At 42.4% G+C, this 14,661-nt stretch overlaps 2 protein-coding genes across 2 annotated transcripts in view; one reads left to right on the top strand and one right to left on the bottom strand.

Moving 5' to 3' along the window:
• The first annotated feature begins 221 nt into the window (after positions 1-221).
• On the top strand, positions 222-4,191 carry LOC116252222 (probable beta-D-xylosidase 6). Its single transcript, XM_031626344.2, has 6 exons — positions 222-1,563; positions 1,778-1,944; positions 2,359-2,456; positions 2,553-2,903; positions 2,989-3,405; positions 3,483-4,191. Exons 1-6 carry the CDS (start codon positions 790-792, stop codon positions 4,046-4,048), a joined length of 2,373 nt encoding a protein of 790 aa, XP_031482204.1. The 5' UTR covers positions 222-789; the 3' UTR covers positions 4,049-4,191.
• A 515-nt stretch (positions 4,192-4,706) lies between these two features.
• Positions 4,707-14,661, bottom strand: part of LOC116252727 (retrovirus-related Pol polyprotein from transposon RE1) — a 47,958-nt gene continuing 38,003 nt past the window's right edge. Inside the window, exons 9-11 of the mRNA XM_031627204.2 lie at positions 13,843-13,994; positions 5,976-6,072; positions 4,707-5,280 (exon numbers count right to left, since the gene is read on the bottom strand). Of these exons, the coding sequence (XP_031483064.1) occupies positions 4,969-5,280; positions 5,976-6,072; positions 13,843-13,994 (561 nt within the window). The 3' untranslated portion in view covers positions 4,707-4,968. The remainder of the gene's footprint in view (positions 5,281-5,975; positions 6,073-13,842; positions 13,995-14,661) is intronic.

Genomic DNA, 14,661 nt, shown 5'->3' with positions numbered 1-14,661 from the left:
GATTGAAGATTCAAAGCAAGTTTCCTCATTTCTTCAAGCTGAGATTGAATCTGGAAATAAATCTTAAAAAAAGTGAAAACAAGGTCGCTCAAAAAGCTCAGTGACCCATTTCTTCAAGCTGAGCTTGAATCCGGAAATAGATCTTAAAGGAGTTAAAGTAAGGTCGCTCAAAAAGCTCGGTGACCCACTTACTAGATTTTGCAAATAGAAGCTCCCATTTTTTCTCAATTGACATGACAAATCACCAAGACACCAACCAGCATGGATCAAACTGTCAAACCGAAGAAGTTCACCTCTATTTGCATAAAGGCCTCATCTAACTTTTGTTTCCTTTCTCAAACCTGACGGGTACAAGTTCGTGACCTTCTCTCCTTCGACCGCCTGCCTAGTGCCTAGCACGCCCGGCTTCCTCCTCTGTTTTCGTCTGAGCAACTTGAACGCGCTCTAGGTACTCCACGGGTGTCCTTCCTTCCTGAAATTTGAAGCAAGTCAAAGCGACACAGTGAAGTTAATGAGAAAAAGGCAACGGTGGAGAGAGAGAGACTGAACAAGGTAAGAAGTGAAGAGCCTATCGCTGCGCAGGCTAGTTAGTTATGGTGTCAAGCCATGGAGATTGGACAGTTTTCCCGTTTGTGGGACCTCCAACTTGGTGAAATGGAGATGATGTTATGATCCAGAAGACGACGATGACATCGTCACCACCACCACCACCGCCCACCCACCCCTTCATCCGGTGCTGGAATTCGCATTCAGTCTCAAATCCCGACTTCCCTTTGATCACTGGGCACCATGGTCATCCGAGGCTTCTCCGTCTCCCTACCTTTCACCATCATGTTCGTCGTCCCCGCCATTTTCGTCATGCTATTGCCTCCACTCACCATCCAAAACACGTCTCCCGATTTTCCCTGCCGGCCACCAAACCACAACTCTTACCCCTTCTGCAACTCGTCGCTCCCCGTCTCGGTCCGGGCCCGCTCCTTTCTTTCTCTCCTCACCCTCCCGGAGAAGATCCTGCAGCTCTCCAACAACGCCTCTTCCATCCCGAGGCTCGGCATCCCGGCGTTCGAATGGTGGTCGGAGTCCCTCCACGGTATCGCCACCAACGGACCCGGCGTCAACTTCAGCGGCGCCGTCTCTTCCGCCACGGTCTTCCCTCAGGTGATCCTAACCGCTGCTTCCTTCAACAGGACTCTCTGGAACCTGATCGCGAAGGCAATTGCTGCCGAAGCAAGGGCCATGTATAACGTTGGTCAGGCAGGGCTCACCTACTGGGCGCCCAATATCAATATATTCAGAGACCCAAGATGGGGAAGAGGCCAGGAGACGCCTGGCGAGGACCCATTGGTGGTTGGTGCTTATGCCGTGGAGTATGTCAAGGGCTTCCAGGGAGAGTATGGCGATTATGGTGGCCCTCGAGATGGTCTTGGCGGGTTTCCCGAGAAGAGATTTCTAGAAGGAACCGATGGTGGTAGTAGATTGATGCTTTCTGCCTGTTGCAAACATTTCATAGCTTATGATCTTGAGAAATGGGGAAATTTCACGCGTTACACCTTCAATGCGCAGGTTATAAATTTGGTCTTATTTTGATGCTTAGCTTAGAGTGCAAGTGAGACCATTGTTGCTTTCTACTTCGGTTTGCGAAAATTAGATGTTTGAATCCGCGATCTGTGCTCTTTTCGTGTGTTCAACTCCCTTTCACAACAGAAGGATAGGAACTCTTCTTATGCTTGGTGGAACTAGTCTCTCCCCATCTTATCATGCAATTTTTCTTTGCTAGGTATCTGTGCAAGACATGGAGGATACATATGAGCCTCCATTCAAAAGCTGCATCCAGGATGGCCATGCCAGCTGCCTGATGTGCTCCTACAATGAGATCAACGGGGTGCCCGCTTGTGAGCTCAGTGATCTCTTTGAGACCGCTCGGAAGCAATGGGGATTCAACGGGTAAGGAGGTCTTGGTTGTTCTAATTTCTCTTATTCAGCACCCAGGCTGACTCAATCACAGCCCACATTTCTTCCTTCTATTTTCCGATCATCCTTGTGAAATTTCTCACAGAGATCCCTTGAAAATGGGATTAGTATTTCCATGGAGCCACTTCTACCAGTTGTGACTTTCTGTCCTTGGCCATCTTCTGAACCATGTTATACTCTCACCCGTAACTTCCAAGGGCCAGATCCCCCGATTTCCAGATGGTACCTTGGGAAAGCCTTTGGTTGGATATTTGGATCCCTTTTGATGCGCTTGCCGGAGACTAGACGGCAGTACTTTTCCTTTCCTTGAAAGACCATTGAATGAAACAGTCACGATTACTTTTAATTGGTCGTTCACTTGGACATAACTGGTGAAATAAAATGCAGATACATTACTTCCGACTGTGATGCTGTAGCAACGATCTATGAATACCAAGAGTATGCACCTACCCCTGAGGATGCTGTTGCCCGAGCTCTCCAAGCAGGCGAGAATCATCACCCATGTGAAGTGGCAACTCACTGTTTGTTCCTTTTGCTTTCTTTCTGTTGGCGACTGGTAAACTTCTTTTGCTTGTAAACAGGAATGGATATTAATTGCGGAACGTATTTGCTGCGCCACACACAAGCTGCTGTTGAGAAAGGAAAGCTTACAGAGTCTGACATAGACCGTGCACTCTTCAATCTGTTTACTGTTCAGCTGCGTCTTGGAGTTTTCGATGGTGATCCAAGGAAGCAGACGTATGGTGGCATTCAAACAAGTGAAGTGTGCAGCAGCGTGCACAGGCAGCTGGCTTTGGAGGCTGCTAGACAGGGTATTGTGCTGTTGAAGAATGAGAAGAATTTCTTGCCACTAACTGCATCAGAAGTTGAATCGATAGCTATCATAGGTCCAGCAGCAAATGACACAAATATACTTGGGGGAGATTACACAGGTTTGGCTTTAAGGAAGACATCAATGCTATTCTGGGACGAAAATTTTTTGGTCCGCATAACATTTTCTAGAACGCATTTCTGCAGGTTTCCCTTGTGATGCAAGGAGCATTTTATATACCTTTCAGAATTACATCAAAAATGTCTCTTATGCTGATGGATGCAGAGATATTGCCTGTAATTCATCTGATGGATTTCAGCAAGCCGTTGGTGTCGCCAAAATGGTTGACACTGTCATAATATTTGCTGGAGTCGATTTGTCACAGGAGAAGGAAGACCTTGATCGCACAAGTCTATCGTTGCCTGGAAAGCAGCAGGATCTTGTACTTGCAGTAGCCAAAGTTAGTAAAATACCTGCAATTCTGGTCCTTGTGGGTGGTGGCCCTGTTGATGTTTCATTTGCCAGAGACAACGAATTGATTGGCAGCATTCTGTGGATTGGATACCCAGGGGAAGCTGGTGGACAAGCACTGACGGAAGTGATTTTTGGAGAGCACAATCCAGGTCGGTAAGATCAAAATTCTTCTAAAATTTTGAGAAGCTGGGAAAATGATTCGTTTTCTTTGCCTTCAAATGAGCAGGCGGCCGTCTTCCGGTAACGTGGTATCCTGAATCATTCACGTCTGTGCCTATGAACAACATGAACATGCGCCCAAATGCATCTCGTGGCTACCCTGGTCGGACGTATCGATTTTACACAGGAGAAGTGATATATGAATTTGGGCATGGTTTGAGCTATACCAACTATTCATACAAAATTATATCAGCGCCAGATAAAGTTTCCGTGGTGGGAGAATTGTATGAGAACTATGGAAAGGATCACTTTCATATCGACGAGCTGCCCTCATGTGAAAAGCTGGCATTTTCACTGCATGTCTCTGTCTTCAATGAGGGCAATCGACATGGAAGTAATGTCGTCATGCTTTTCTCCGGTGGGCCTAAAGGGTTCAAAGGTTCACCGCGGAAGCAGCTGATTGGTTTTGAGCGTGTTCATGTAAAGTCTCAGGAAACCACTAATGTCATCTTCTTGGTGAGGCCATGTGATCATCTAAGCCTTGCGGATGAGAATGGACAGAGGATTATAGCCATTGGAGCTCATGTTATAATGGTCGGAGGGGAGCAGCATATTATTCACGTCGACAACTGAAAAATTTGCTGTAACTAAGAAGCAAGTTGTCACTGCCCAACAAGCGTCTATTTTTATGCCTGTATCTATACCCTTAGCAGAAATGTATCATATGTAGTCCATCCATTAATTAGTAATTCATGTTTTCTTTCTTTTTTTATTTATTTTTATTTTGGTCAACATAGAATAAATTTCCTTTTATCAGTTGAAATGTAAAATTTCTTTTAACGGAAGTGACGTTTCAAAACCCTGCAAATGAAGCCTATTGGATAGGGTCTGTTCTCTAACATCATGGAAGAAGCTAGAGAATTAAAAAAAGGACAGGTGCAGAGACTCAATGGAAGCTGTTCCAACGAATTTTATTTTGTTTCTTTTTAGCCCAGATAATCAATACAGCCTTCATAATTCATATACCTTCAATCATCCACCTTCACATCCAACCCTTATCAACATCCGCCATATCAGTGAAGCTATTCACGTCTTGGCGGCAGTTTGCTAGAAAAGGTCCATTTCAGCTGATGTATTAGGGATAAGATGCTGGTCGATACGGCCTTTATCGTCTTTAATTTCGAAAATCACTTTAAATTATTTTTACTTTTAAAACCAGAAAAAGAAAAATAGGACGATACGGCCCAATATGAGTCGTCCAATACGTCATAATGATGGGGAAGGGTACTAATTAACGTTGCAGGCAATCAATATACAAATGGTTAAACCCTGAAAAGGTGGATGTCAGACTCGACATCATAAAGTAAGAGCAGACCAGCAATAACCTGTAAAGTGTAAACTCAAGCGAGTTTGAATGAAAATAGTTTTCTTCACTCAGTAATCAACTCCAACTTCTACGCAGTGACAGAAAGACCGTAATGGCCTGATTTTAACCTAAAGGAAGAAATTGGCGTCCTCTAAACAATATTTCATTGTCTGCCAACGGAAACAAATTATATGGTCTGGGATTTATGATCATTGGATAAAAACAGCATCCACACCCCGACTGTAACTGATAAAAGTAGGAAAATTCCAGCAGTTACAATATTCCAGTGAAGAAACTTGGACATAGTGGAGTTACTCTCCTCGGTCAACCGGACCTTCTTGTCTCCCTTGGACTGGTTAGTCACTGACCTGGAACAGTCAAGAACTACATCCCAGAAAGATTTGGCTACTGAAGCAGTAGCAGTGGTTTCTGGTTCCAAAAACTCGATGTCTGATACAACATCCATAGACATCAGCTCTTTGCACCGTTCTTTAGTATCCTGAGAAGAACAATAAAATCTTCAGAATTTGTAGAGTATGGACAAGAACATTGACTAAATTGCTGAAACGTAAAAAACTAATTAAACGATACACGTACATCAAAAATCAATTGAAAGTTGTGCTCAACAAGATCATTAATCTCAAGCATTGGCATGTATATGTGTCGTGACTCTCGTCACATTGTGTAACTAAGTACTATTTTTCCTTTTTGACATTCTAATAAAACATAATTATTAGCTTACAACAACGGGCTGGTGATACAAACTAAGCACATTAACCAAGGAAACCAAGACCAAATTACATAATAGACACCAAGTCCCAAAAGTAAGAAACATAATTGACTTTTCAATCTTTCTCAGCAGTAGCTATCGAGTTATCTGAGTAGTACAGAAGCCTTGAAGTTTTTACTTATATAATTATTGCACTAAAATGGAAATTCAAACCACTTAAACTTTTATCATTAAAAGAGCTGTATCTGGCCTTACGAAAACTATTGCTGCTCATCCTGTATATTCTAGCAAAGGACTGACATGGACATATTGAAGTGTGCCAAAAACCAACAATAGTAGAAACAACATTTCGTATAGGAAGCATATGCATGAAGATGAGAAAAAACCAGACTTCTGGACGTAGGAAACAGCAAACGAAGCTGCAATCTTGTAAATCTATCCAACATATTTAGTCAAGGTTATACCTTAAATTCCTCAAACGGCTGCAGATAATCACAAATAAAGATACCATCCAACCAGGGAAGAAGAACCCTTCTAGGGAAAGAGAAGCTAAAAGGCTTCCTGTTCTCCAGAACATGTAAATAAAAATCAAGTCAGGAACCGCATGGTTAGCTAATCCAAGAAAAATTGGCAAATTTCTCAACTCTCTCCCCCCCTTTGTTTTAAGTCCTTTTTTGCATTTGATACTAAAAAGTAAAAAATATAACTTATTTTATAGCAACCACACTGACATTATCCAGAAAGGTCACACCAGCACCTGCCAACTACATTTATATGACATATTTTACAATCAATATCTTATATCAGGGTTCAGTTAGGACTCTAAACTATTGATTTTCATTGAGCCCATGTAATGATTAGAGCACCCAAATATCATAAGCATCTTCATGCATAAAGAAGCCTAGGAGAAGAGAAGATCTAACCTCTACTTAAAACCTCCGAACCAACTTCCTTCCTTGCTAAAATAGGAAATACAGCTGCAAGTTATAAGCTTCAAATTCCTTTCTAACTGGCCTACCAATAAAAAGCAGAATGCTTAGAGGACTATAGGGCATGTTTGTCGTGTGTGGATTCCACTGTCAGGTGGGATCCTAATCCTTGTTTTCGAAAAAAATCCAGAATGTTAATGGGTGAACGAAATCCAGGCTTTTACATGCAAAACTGGATTTCCTTCCAGGGATTTTAATCCACCCTGAGAGGATGTGATCAAAATCCCTAGAAAATTTTTTTGCCCGTGGCACGCACACTCTCTCTCTTTGTCGTCTCTTCACAAGCCCATCTCTCTTCTTCGCCTTTTCACAGGACTTGCTCTTGCTCTCTCTGCTGCATAGAAGAAACCAAGGCACCTGTTGGCAACTTGCTGCGCAGAAGGCATGTTCTGCTGATTCGTCTCCTTCTACTTCAGCTGCTCATGCTTGCCTTAACCCTGCTCTAAATCGTTGTACAGTTGAGAGAGTTACAAAGGAAAGCAGAAGAAGATATGAGAGAAGAGGAAGAAGGCAGAACAGGAAAAGAGAGACTATGGCAGGAGAGAAATCAGTGTTTCTGGTTGGGATGGATGAGAGCAAGGAGACATCTATGCTTTGGAGTGGACTCTCGATCACCTCCTCCCTGTTCTCTTCTCTAATTTTTAGGTGCTGCTGATGTCTTATCAACCATTGAACATGATCTGAAGGCCATAGCTTCTAGGGTTTTCATCAAAGCCAAGGACATGTGTCATTCTAAATCTGCAAGTTTTTCTCAATAGACGAGAAGGGGACACGTATAATTCACGTCTCTTGCACAAGGAGGCACACATGGTTCTTCAAAAGAGCATATATAATATATTGCACGATAATGCTTTCGATTTTGTGACGTTTACTAAATTTTGCTCCAGTGTTGCATGATATTGCTTTTGATTTTGTACCTTTTACTAAATTTGTCCTTATTTATGGCCACTCACATCTTCGTTGCTGAAACCAAAAATTGTCATTGTTTATATTGTTTTGCTTGATTTCAATTCATTGATTATATTGTTTTGCTTGCTTTTTCAACTGTTTATATTTTTTCCCATGTTTTTCAGCAAACATTGAATTAAATCCCTAGTATTAAAATCCAGGTGAATCGCACACGACCTGTTTCTGGAATGAGGATGCAATCCCTATTCTCCTGATTCTAGGATTTGAATCCTAGTGCTGCCAAACCAGCTCTCATAGCAGTTCCAAACTACTTATTGCTTGCACTGCCTCAATCTCCTGAAGACAGCCTGGTCCGTTCAGCAGTTTTGATCAGTCTGTGACTCTCTATAACTAGTGTGTTAAGATGTGTTTATATTCAGTTTTAGGTTTAAGAGGGTACTTTTGTAATAACATTTCCTTTAGATGGTTCTCTTGTATCTTCTCACTCTCCTCTAGTCTATATAAAGAGGAGTTAGGGCAGATTTCGATGTTAATCAAAACATAATCCTCCTCAGCGCGTCGTCGCCGATTGAGCGGCGCCACCTGCCGCCTGACCGGCGTCAGCTGCCATCTCCGCCCGTCGCTGCCATTCCGCCCGCCGCTGTCTGCACTCGTCTCCCGCCGCTGCTCCCGCAGCGTCGTCTGCGCTCGTCTCGCAGAGTCGCCCGCCGCCGCCGTGTCCTTTTTTTTTTCTCTTCACTGCTGCTCCACCGCTGCTCCGCCACTGCTCTGCACGCTGATCTTCTTCTCAGCGTCTTCGCTGTCGTCTCTGGTATCTCTCTCTTCGTTCTTCTTCGTCGGCTTGTGTCTGATCAGCGTTGTCAGCTCTGTTGTTGCCTCTTCCAGCCAATCAGACTTATGGATTACTTCGTGCGTTTGACTGCATATTGCTTGATGATCAGCATGTTGTCTTTACATATGTGATTGTATTCTTTTTTTTGCCTGCACTTCCTATTCCGTGGCTCGGTTTCCTCCCTTGTGTTGAAAGATGTCTGAAATTAGCAGTGGAGCTAATACCTCTTCCTTTGTATCGTCGGGAGAGATGAAGAGTTCCCCATTTTCCAGCATTATCACCAAAATGGATGGGGGTAATTACGAGATGTGGGCCATGCAAGTAAAAAGAACCTTGATCGCTCATGAGAAGGAACATCTCATATTGGAGCCCGAGCCCGTACAGAAGGTAGGAAAATATACTACTTGGTTTAAAGATAATTCGTTGGTTATGGTATGGATTGTTGGTACTCTTTCTCAAGACATTGCAAATGAAGTCTTGCATAAGGAAAGTGCAAAGGATATGTGGGATTCCCTTGCAGCTACCTATTCACAAGCAAGGAATGAAACAAGAATTATGCAGCTTCATCATGATATTCATCAGATGCGACAAGATGGTCGACCTCTTCATACTTATTATTCTAGTCTCAAGTCCATGTTTGAGAGACTAAATAGCTACTTTCCTGCATGTAAGTGTGAACAACAAAAGGCATATAGAGATATGCTTATGGTAGGGGTATTTCTCTCTGGATTAGACTCTGTTTATGAATCAGCAGAGAATCAGATGCTTACTAGTCCCTCGATTCCTCCTATTGATGAGGGTTATAGTAGGCTAAGCAGAATTCCAATCCCTGCGTCGACTGTTCTTGATACCACTTCTGCTATGCTTGCTACTCGTGGCAGAGGTGGGTCCCTCTTTGCCAGAGGACGAGGATGCCGTGGTCATGGCAATACGACTTCGCGCCCAGTATGTCAGTTTTGTCATCGCATTGGTCACACTGTGGATAAGTGTTGGCAGAAACATGGTCGTCCAGCTGTTGCAAATCAGACTGTATTTACTGATTCTCCAAAGCAGCCTAAGACTCAGCATACTGTCTCCTCCAGTGAGTTACGTGTAGATGATATTATCTCTGAGTTGAGAAACTTGATTGGAGATAGAACTCAACAAGCTCGTGATCCGACCACCTCTACTATCACTACTGCTGCCAGTGCGTCTTCATCTGGTATGTATTCTGACTATACTCCTGCTACTGACACTACAGATTGGCTCATTGATTCGGGTGCATCGACACATCTCTGTGGAGACAAGGCACAGTTTACTTCTTATGTCCCTACTCCACCTGGTCGCTCGGTTATTCTAGCAGATGGAAAATATTCTCCAGTTGTTGGACATGGAGAGGTCCAACTTACTTCATCATTGTCGTTGCAACATGTTCTTCATGCACCAGAATTCCCACATAGCCTACTGTCTATCAGTCAGATTACCAGAGATTTAAACTATCGTGCGATATTTGACTCCTCTTCTCTTGTGTTTTAGGATATACTGACGGGCAGGGTGATTGGCAGTGGCCGTGAACAGGGAGGTCTTTACAGGCTAGTGCATCCCTTTCCCTTTGCTGGGTCTACCTCTTCAGGGTCATCCTCATCCTCGGCTTATACTTGGCATTTACGTTTTGGACATCTACCGTTTCAGAAACTGCTGCATGTTCTTCCTCAGCTGTCTCCTAAGTCTTCTTTTCAATGTGAGTCTTGTCAGTTGGGCAAATACCATCGGTCATCCTTTCCTCCGCGGCCCAGTAGAAGTAGCCATTTTGTATTTGAGTTACTTCATTTTGATGTTTGGGGCCCGAGTCGTACACCTGATCTTCAAGGTCATCGGTATTATCTTGTTGTTGTCGATGACCACAGTCGTGTTAGTTGGGTTTTTCTTATGAAGAATAAATCTGAAGTGGGTCATGTAATCAAAAATTTTATCAATGAAATTCTGACTCAGTTTGATACTTGTGTCAAAATTGTGTGCTCTGACAATGCTCTTGAGTTCTGTGCTTCCTCTTTAGAACAATTTTTCAGGGATAAGGGTATCATCCACCAAACTTCTTGTGCCTATACCTCCCAACAAAATGGGGTTGCTGAAAGGAAACACCGTCATATTCTTGATGTTGCCAGAACCATTATCATACATAGCCATGTTCCTCATTCTTACTGGGGAGATGCTGTTCTCACAGCATGCTATCTTATTAATCGTATGCCGTCATCTGTGTTGGGAGACCTTATTCCTATCTCTGTCCTCTTTCCTGACAGAGACTTGTTTTCTGTTCCACCTCGTGTTTTTGGATGTGTTGCCTTTGTTCAGTTGCTTGGTCCTGGGCGAGATAAGTTGTCTCCTCGAGCCATCAAAACGATCTTTGTTGGTTATTCCCGCACTCAAAAGGGATATCGATGTTATGATCCTTCTACTCGTCGGTATTATGTGAGTGCTGATGTTACATTCTTTGAGTCAACCTCTTTCTTCTCCCCAAATGGAACTCAATTAAGGGCGCCTGAATTGAATGATGAAGTCCATCTTCCTCTACCTCTCATGAGTTGTCCAAAACCAGTTGATTCACGTTTTGGGGCTGTCTACCAACGTCATACTAAACCTGTTGCGCCTGCTCACTGTGCACCTGTGCCTTCACCCAACACGCCCAAGGTAATTCCTGACACAAACCCTGCTGACAATTCTTTATGTAATGATGACATAGGAGAATATCACGAGCATGTTCACGCTCCTAATGAACTTGATATGCCCATTGCTCAAAGGAAAGGCAAACGCAGTTGCACTTTGCATCCTATCTCTGGTCATTTATCCATGGATAGACTCACTCCTATGTACCGACAGTTTGTCAAGGGGCTGTCGGCTATTGCTCTTCCACAGACTCCCATGGATGCTCTCTCTGATCCAAAATGGGCCGCAGCTATGCAAGAAGAGATGGATGCTCTTCAGTCTAGAGGCACCTGGACACTTGTTACTCCTTCAGCTGATGCAGCCATTGTTGGTTGCAGATGGGTCTTTACTATCAAATACAGAGCGGATGGCAGCATTGACAGATATAAGGCTCGTCTGGTTGCTAAAGGCTATACCCAAACTTATGGGGTTGATTATTATGATACCTTCTCTCCTGTGGCACGACATGCTTCTTTACGGATTCTCTTTGCTGTGGCTGTCAGCAAGAATTGGTCCCTATCACAGCTTGATGTCAAAAATGCCTTTTTCTATGGTGACTTACATGAAGAAGTGTATATGCAGCAACCACCAGGGTTTGTTGCTGAGGGGGAGTGTCAGAAAGTGTGCAGATTGCGAAAGGCGATTTATGGTCTGAAACAGAGTCCTCGAGCTTGGTTTCAGAAATTGTCAGAGAATATTGAGAATGAGGGCTTCAGACGTTCTTCGGCAGATCATTCCCTCTTTGTCAAGAAGACTTCTATAGGTACAGTGATAGTTCTTGTCTATGTTGATGATATCATTGTTACAGGGGATGATGATCAGGGGATTTCCAACATCAAGGATGTCCTTGGACAACACTTTGTCACCAAGGACCTTGGTGAACTACGTTATTTCCTCGGTATTGAGTTTGCCAGAAATCGAAAGGGCCTTATCATGTGCCAGAGGAAATACGTTACTGATGTTTTGCAAGAGACAGGGATGCTGGGGTGTCGACCTGCATCCACGCATATGGATATCAATACCCGCTTGTATGATGATGATACTGAAGATGTTGATGCGAGACAATATAGAGGGATTGTTGGGAAGCTCCTATACATCACTGTTACTCGACCTGACATTGCCTATGCTGTTGGCAGAGTGAGTCAATTTATGGATAAGCCCAAGAAAGTTCATTGGGATGCTGCTATGATGATTCTTAGGTATCTAAAGAATTCACCAGGAACGGGACTCTTCTTTCAGAATGGTACCTCACTCACTATATCTGTGTATGTTGATGCCGACTATGCGGGATGCCCCTCGGACAGAAAATCCACCACTGGATTTTGTGTGTTTATTGGATCCAACTTGGTTACATGGAAGAGTAAGAAGCAAACAGTGGTTGCCAGATCAAGTGCAGAATCTGAGTATAGAGCTATGGCTCAGGCTAGTGCTGAAGTTATGTGGGTTAGATCCCTGATGTTGGATCTTACTGTCGAAGTGCCTCTTCCTATGCAATTGTTATGTGATAACAAAGCTGCACTGTTTATTGCTAATAATCCGGCTTTTCATGAAAGAACCAAGCATGTTGAAGTAGATTGTCACTATACCAGAGACATGATTCAAAAGGGGTTTGTACTCACACATTTCAACTACAGGTCAAACGGCTGATATCTTTACTAAGGCTCTTGCAAGGGGACCATTCCAAAGCTGCTGTTCCAAGTTGAGCCTATTTGACATATACGCTCCAACTTGAGGGGGAGTGTTAAGATGTGTTTATATTCAGTTTTAGGTTTAAGAGGGTACTTTTGTAATAACATTTCCTTTAGATGGTTCTCTTGTATCTTCTCACTCTCCTCTAGTCTATATAAAGAGGAGTTAGGGCAGATTTCGATGTTAATCAAAACATAATCCTTTGTAAGATTTATCATAGTGCTTGTTCTGTGTCACTAGTTCCTAGAGGTCCTTTCTGCAATCCTATCTGTTGTGGAAGGGCTTTGATGATCTCCATCTACTCTTCAATGGTGCTAAGTTGGATAACAAGTGAAGATAAAAGAAAGTTGCTTTTGAAAAAGGTAAACAATGGTTACTCATTAAGTAGTACTTGGCATGAGGCAGCTTGCCTATCAATTTATTTCATATATATATATATATATATAGAGAGAGAGAGGGATAGAGAGAAACCAATAGGTGCTAGATGGATAAGGAACAAACTCAGTCCGCGGTCTTTTTCAGATTGGCGGTTGAGAGAAAAACAAGGAGAAAAAGATGTGAAGTAATACCAGATTATGAAAACATCCCACTATTTTTTTGCTCCTTTCTCTTAACCATGGATCTGGAAAAGGTTAAAGGCTGAGATTGTTCCTTATTTGTCTAGCATTTAAGCATCTATTACCTCTCTCTCTCGTTTGTTTTTGTATCTAGGCGACTTCTTGTCCCCAAATTTTGTTATATATTCCCATTTTATCGGCTCTCTCCCTCTCTCTCTCTTTCTCTCTCTCTCTCTCTCTCTCTCTCTCTATATATATATATATATATATATATATATATATAAAACATGGATTTCTCTGGCCGTCCAGGTGCCTCTGGCCTCTAACACACACACAGCCCAATGCATCCTACGCGTGTGTCAGGCCAGATGGACGGATGACCAGAAGGCTTCAGTTTATATATATATATATATATATATATATATATATATAGAGAGAGAGAGAGAGAGAGAGAGAGAGAAAGAGAGAGAATATGAACCTTCATGCTGGTCAGCAGATAGCTCATTAGGGCCATCCCATCACATGATCGGATGGCTCTAATAGACCCTTTACTTTTTTTTCCCACTACAGCAGTATGACACATCAGAAAGAGAAATCCTTCTCTTTTTTTTTTTGGTGGAGTGGAGGGGGAGTGCAGAGTTTGTTTGCTACAGAATATTAACAGAAAGCAAACCTTAAATCAAAGGAAAGAAGTGGATGGACTGATTTTGCATGTGAACTATCATCATCAATTCTACTAGAGTCACTAGAATCCACGGGCATCATTTGCTCTGCCTCATCACTGACAATGTCGAGTCTACTTCTTAAACTGGTGATGATATCAGCCTAAACAAAAAGAAATGATATATTAGCAACTAAATAGAGAGAAATGCTAACATCTTCATTCTAAAGCAGACAAATTTGAAGTAAATTAGTTCTTTGTCAAAAAATACTTGAACAGGATCAACCATAACAGGAGAGGATGTATTTCTGAGACAAGAACCAAAAGTACAACCAAGCTCACACACATGGACAGTGTTATATGTATTGCACGATACGGGCCCGTATCATGCAATACATAAACCTATACAATACACCTATGATACACGATACACTTGTGTATCGTAGGTGTATCAGCCGTATCATATGATACGGCCGATACACCCATGTATTGTATGATAGAGGGATAAAATGAATTTTTGTATTTTTTTTTACAAAAGAACCTCTTGCTTCTTCTTTCCAAACATGTCTAAAAGTTGTAAGAGGGGGAAGTTCTGCTAGTTTTTCTACAAAAATTGCCCATTTATGTGATAAATCATTGATTTAGGGGAGAACTCGCTGGTGGAGAAGAAGGTTTACTCATGGCCCCATGGGGATGATGAGACCTTGAGTGATAATAATTATGATATATTATATGTTGTGAACTTGTAATGTGATCTAAAACACTTTAAAGTTTAAACATTAAAGTTGTGATAGACGCTTATTATGTTATTATGAATTTCTTATTTATCAT

Source organism: Nymphaea colorata, chromosome 4 (genome assembly GCF_008831285.2).
Source record: "Nymphaea colorata isolate Beijing-Zhang1983 chromosome 4, ASM883128v2, whole genome shotgun sequence".
Taxonomy (NCBI): domain Eukaryota; kingdom Viridiplantae; phylum Streptophyta; class Magnoliopsida; order Nymphaeales; family Nymphaeaceae; genus Nymphaea; species Nymphaea colorata.
The sequence above is the reverse complement of the archived record's forward strand: the minus strand, read 5'-3'. Positions and strand labels throughout refer to the sequence as shown.

Bases quoted from the DNA above. Each gene is read 5' to 3' on its own strand.
- LOC116252222 (XM_031626344.2), top strand. From the start codon at position 790: ATGGTCATCCGAGGCTTCTCCGTCTCCCTACCTTTCACCATCATGTTC. The intron at 2,457-2,552 runs GCGAGAATCATC...GCTTGTAAACAG, and splicing joins TGCCCGAGCTCTCCAAGCAG to GAATGGATATTAATTGCGGA. The intron at 2,904-2,988 runs GTTTGGCTTTAA...GCATTTCTGCAG, and splicing joins ACTTGGGGGAGATTACACAG to GTTTCCCTTGTGATGCAAGG.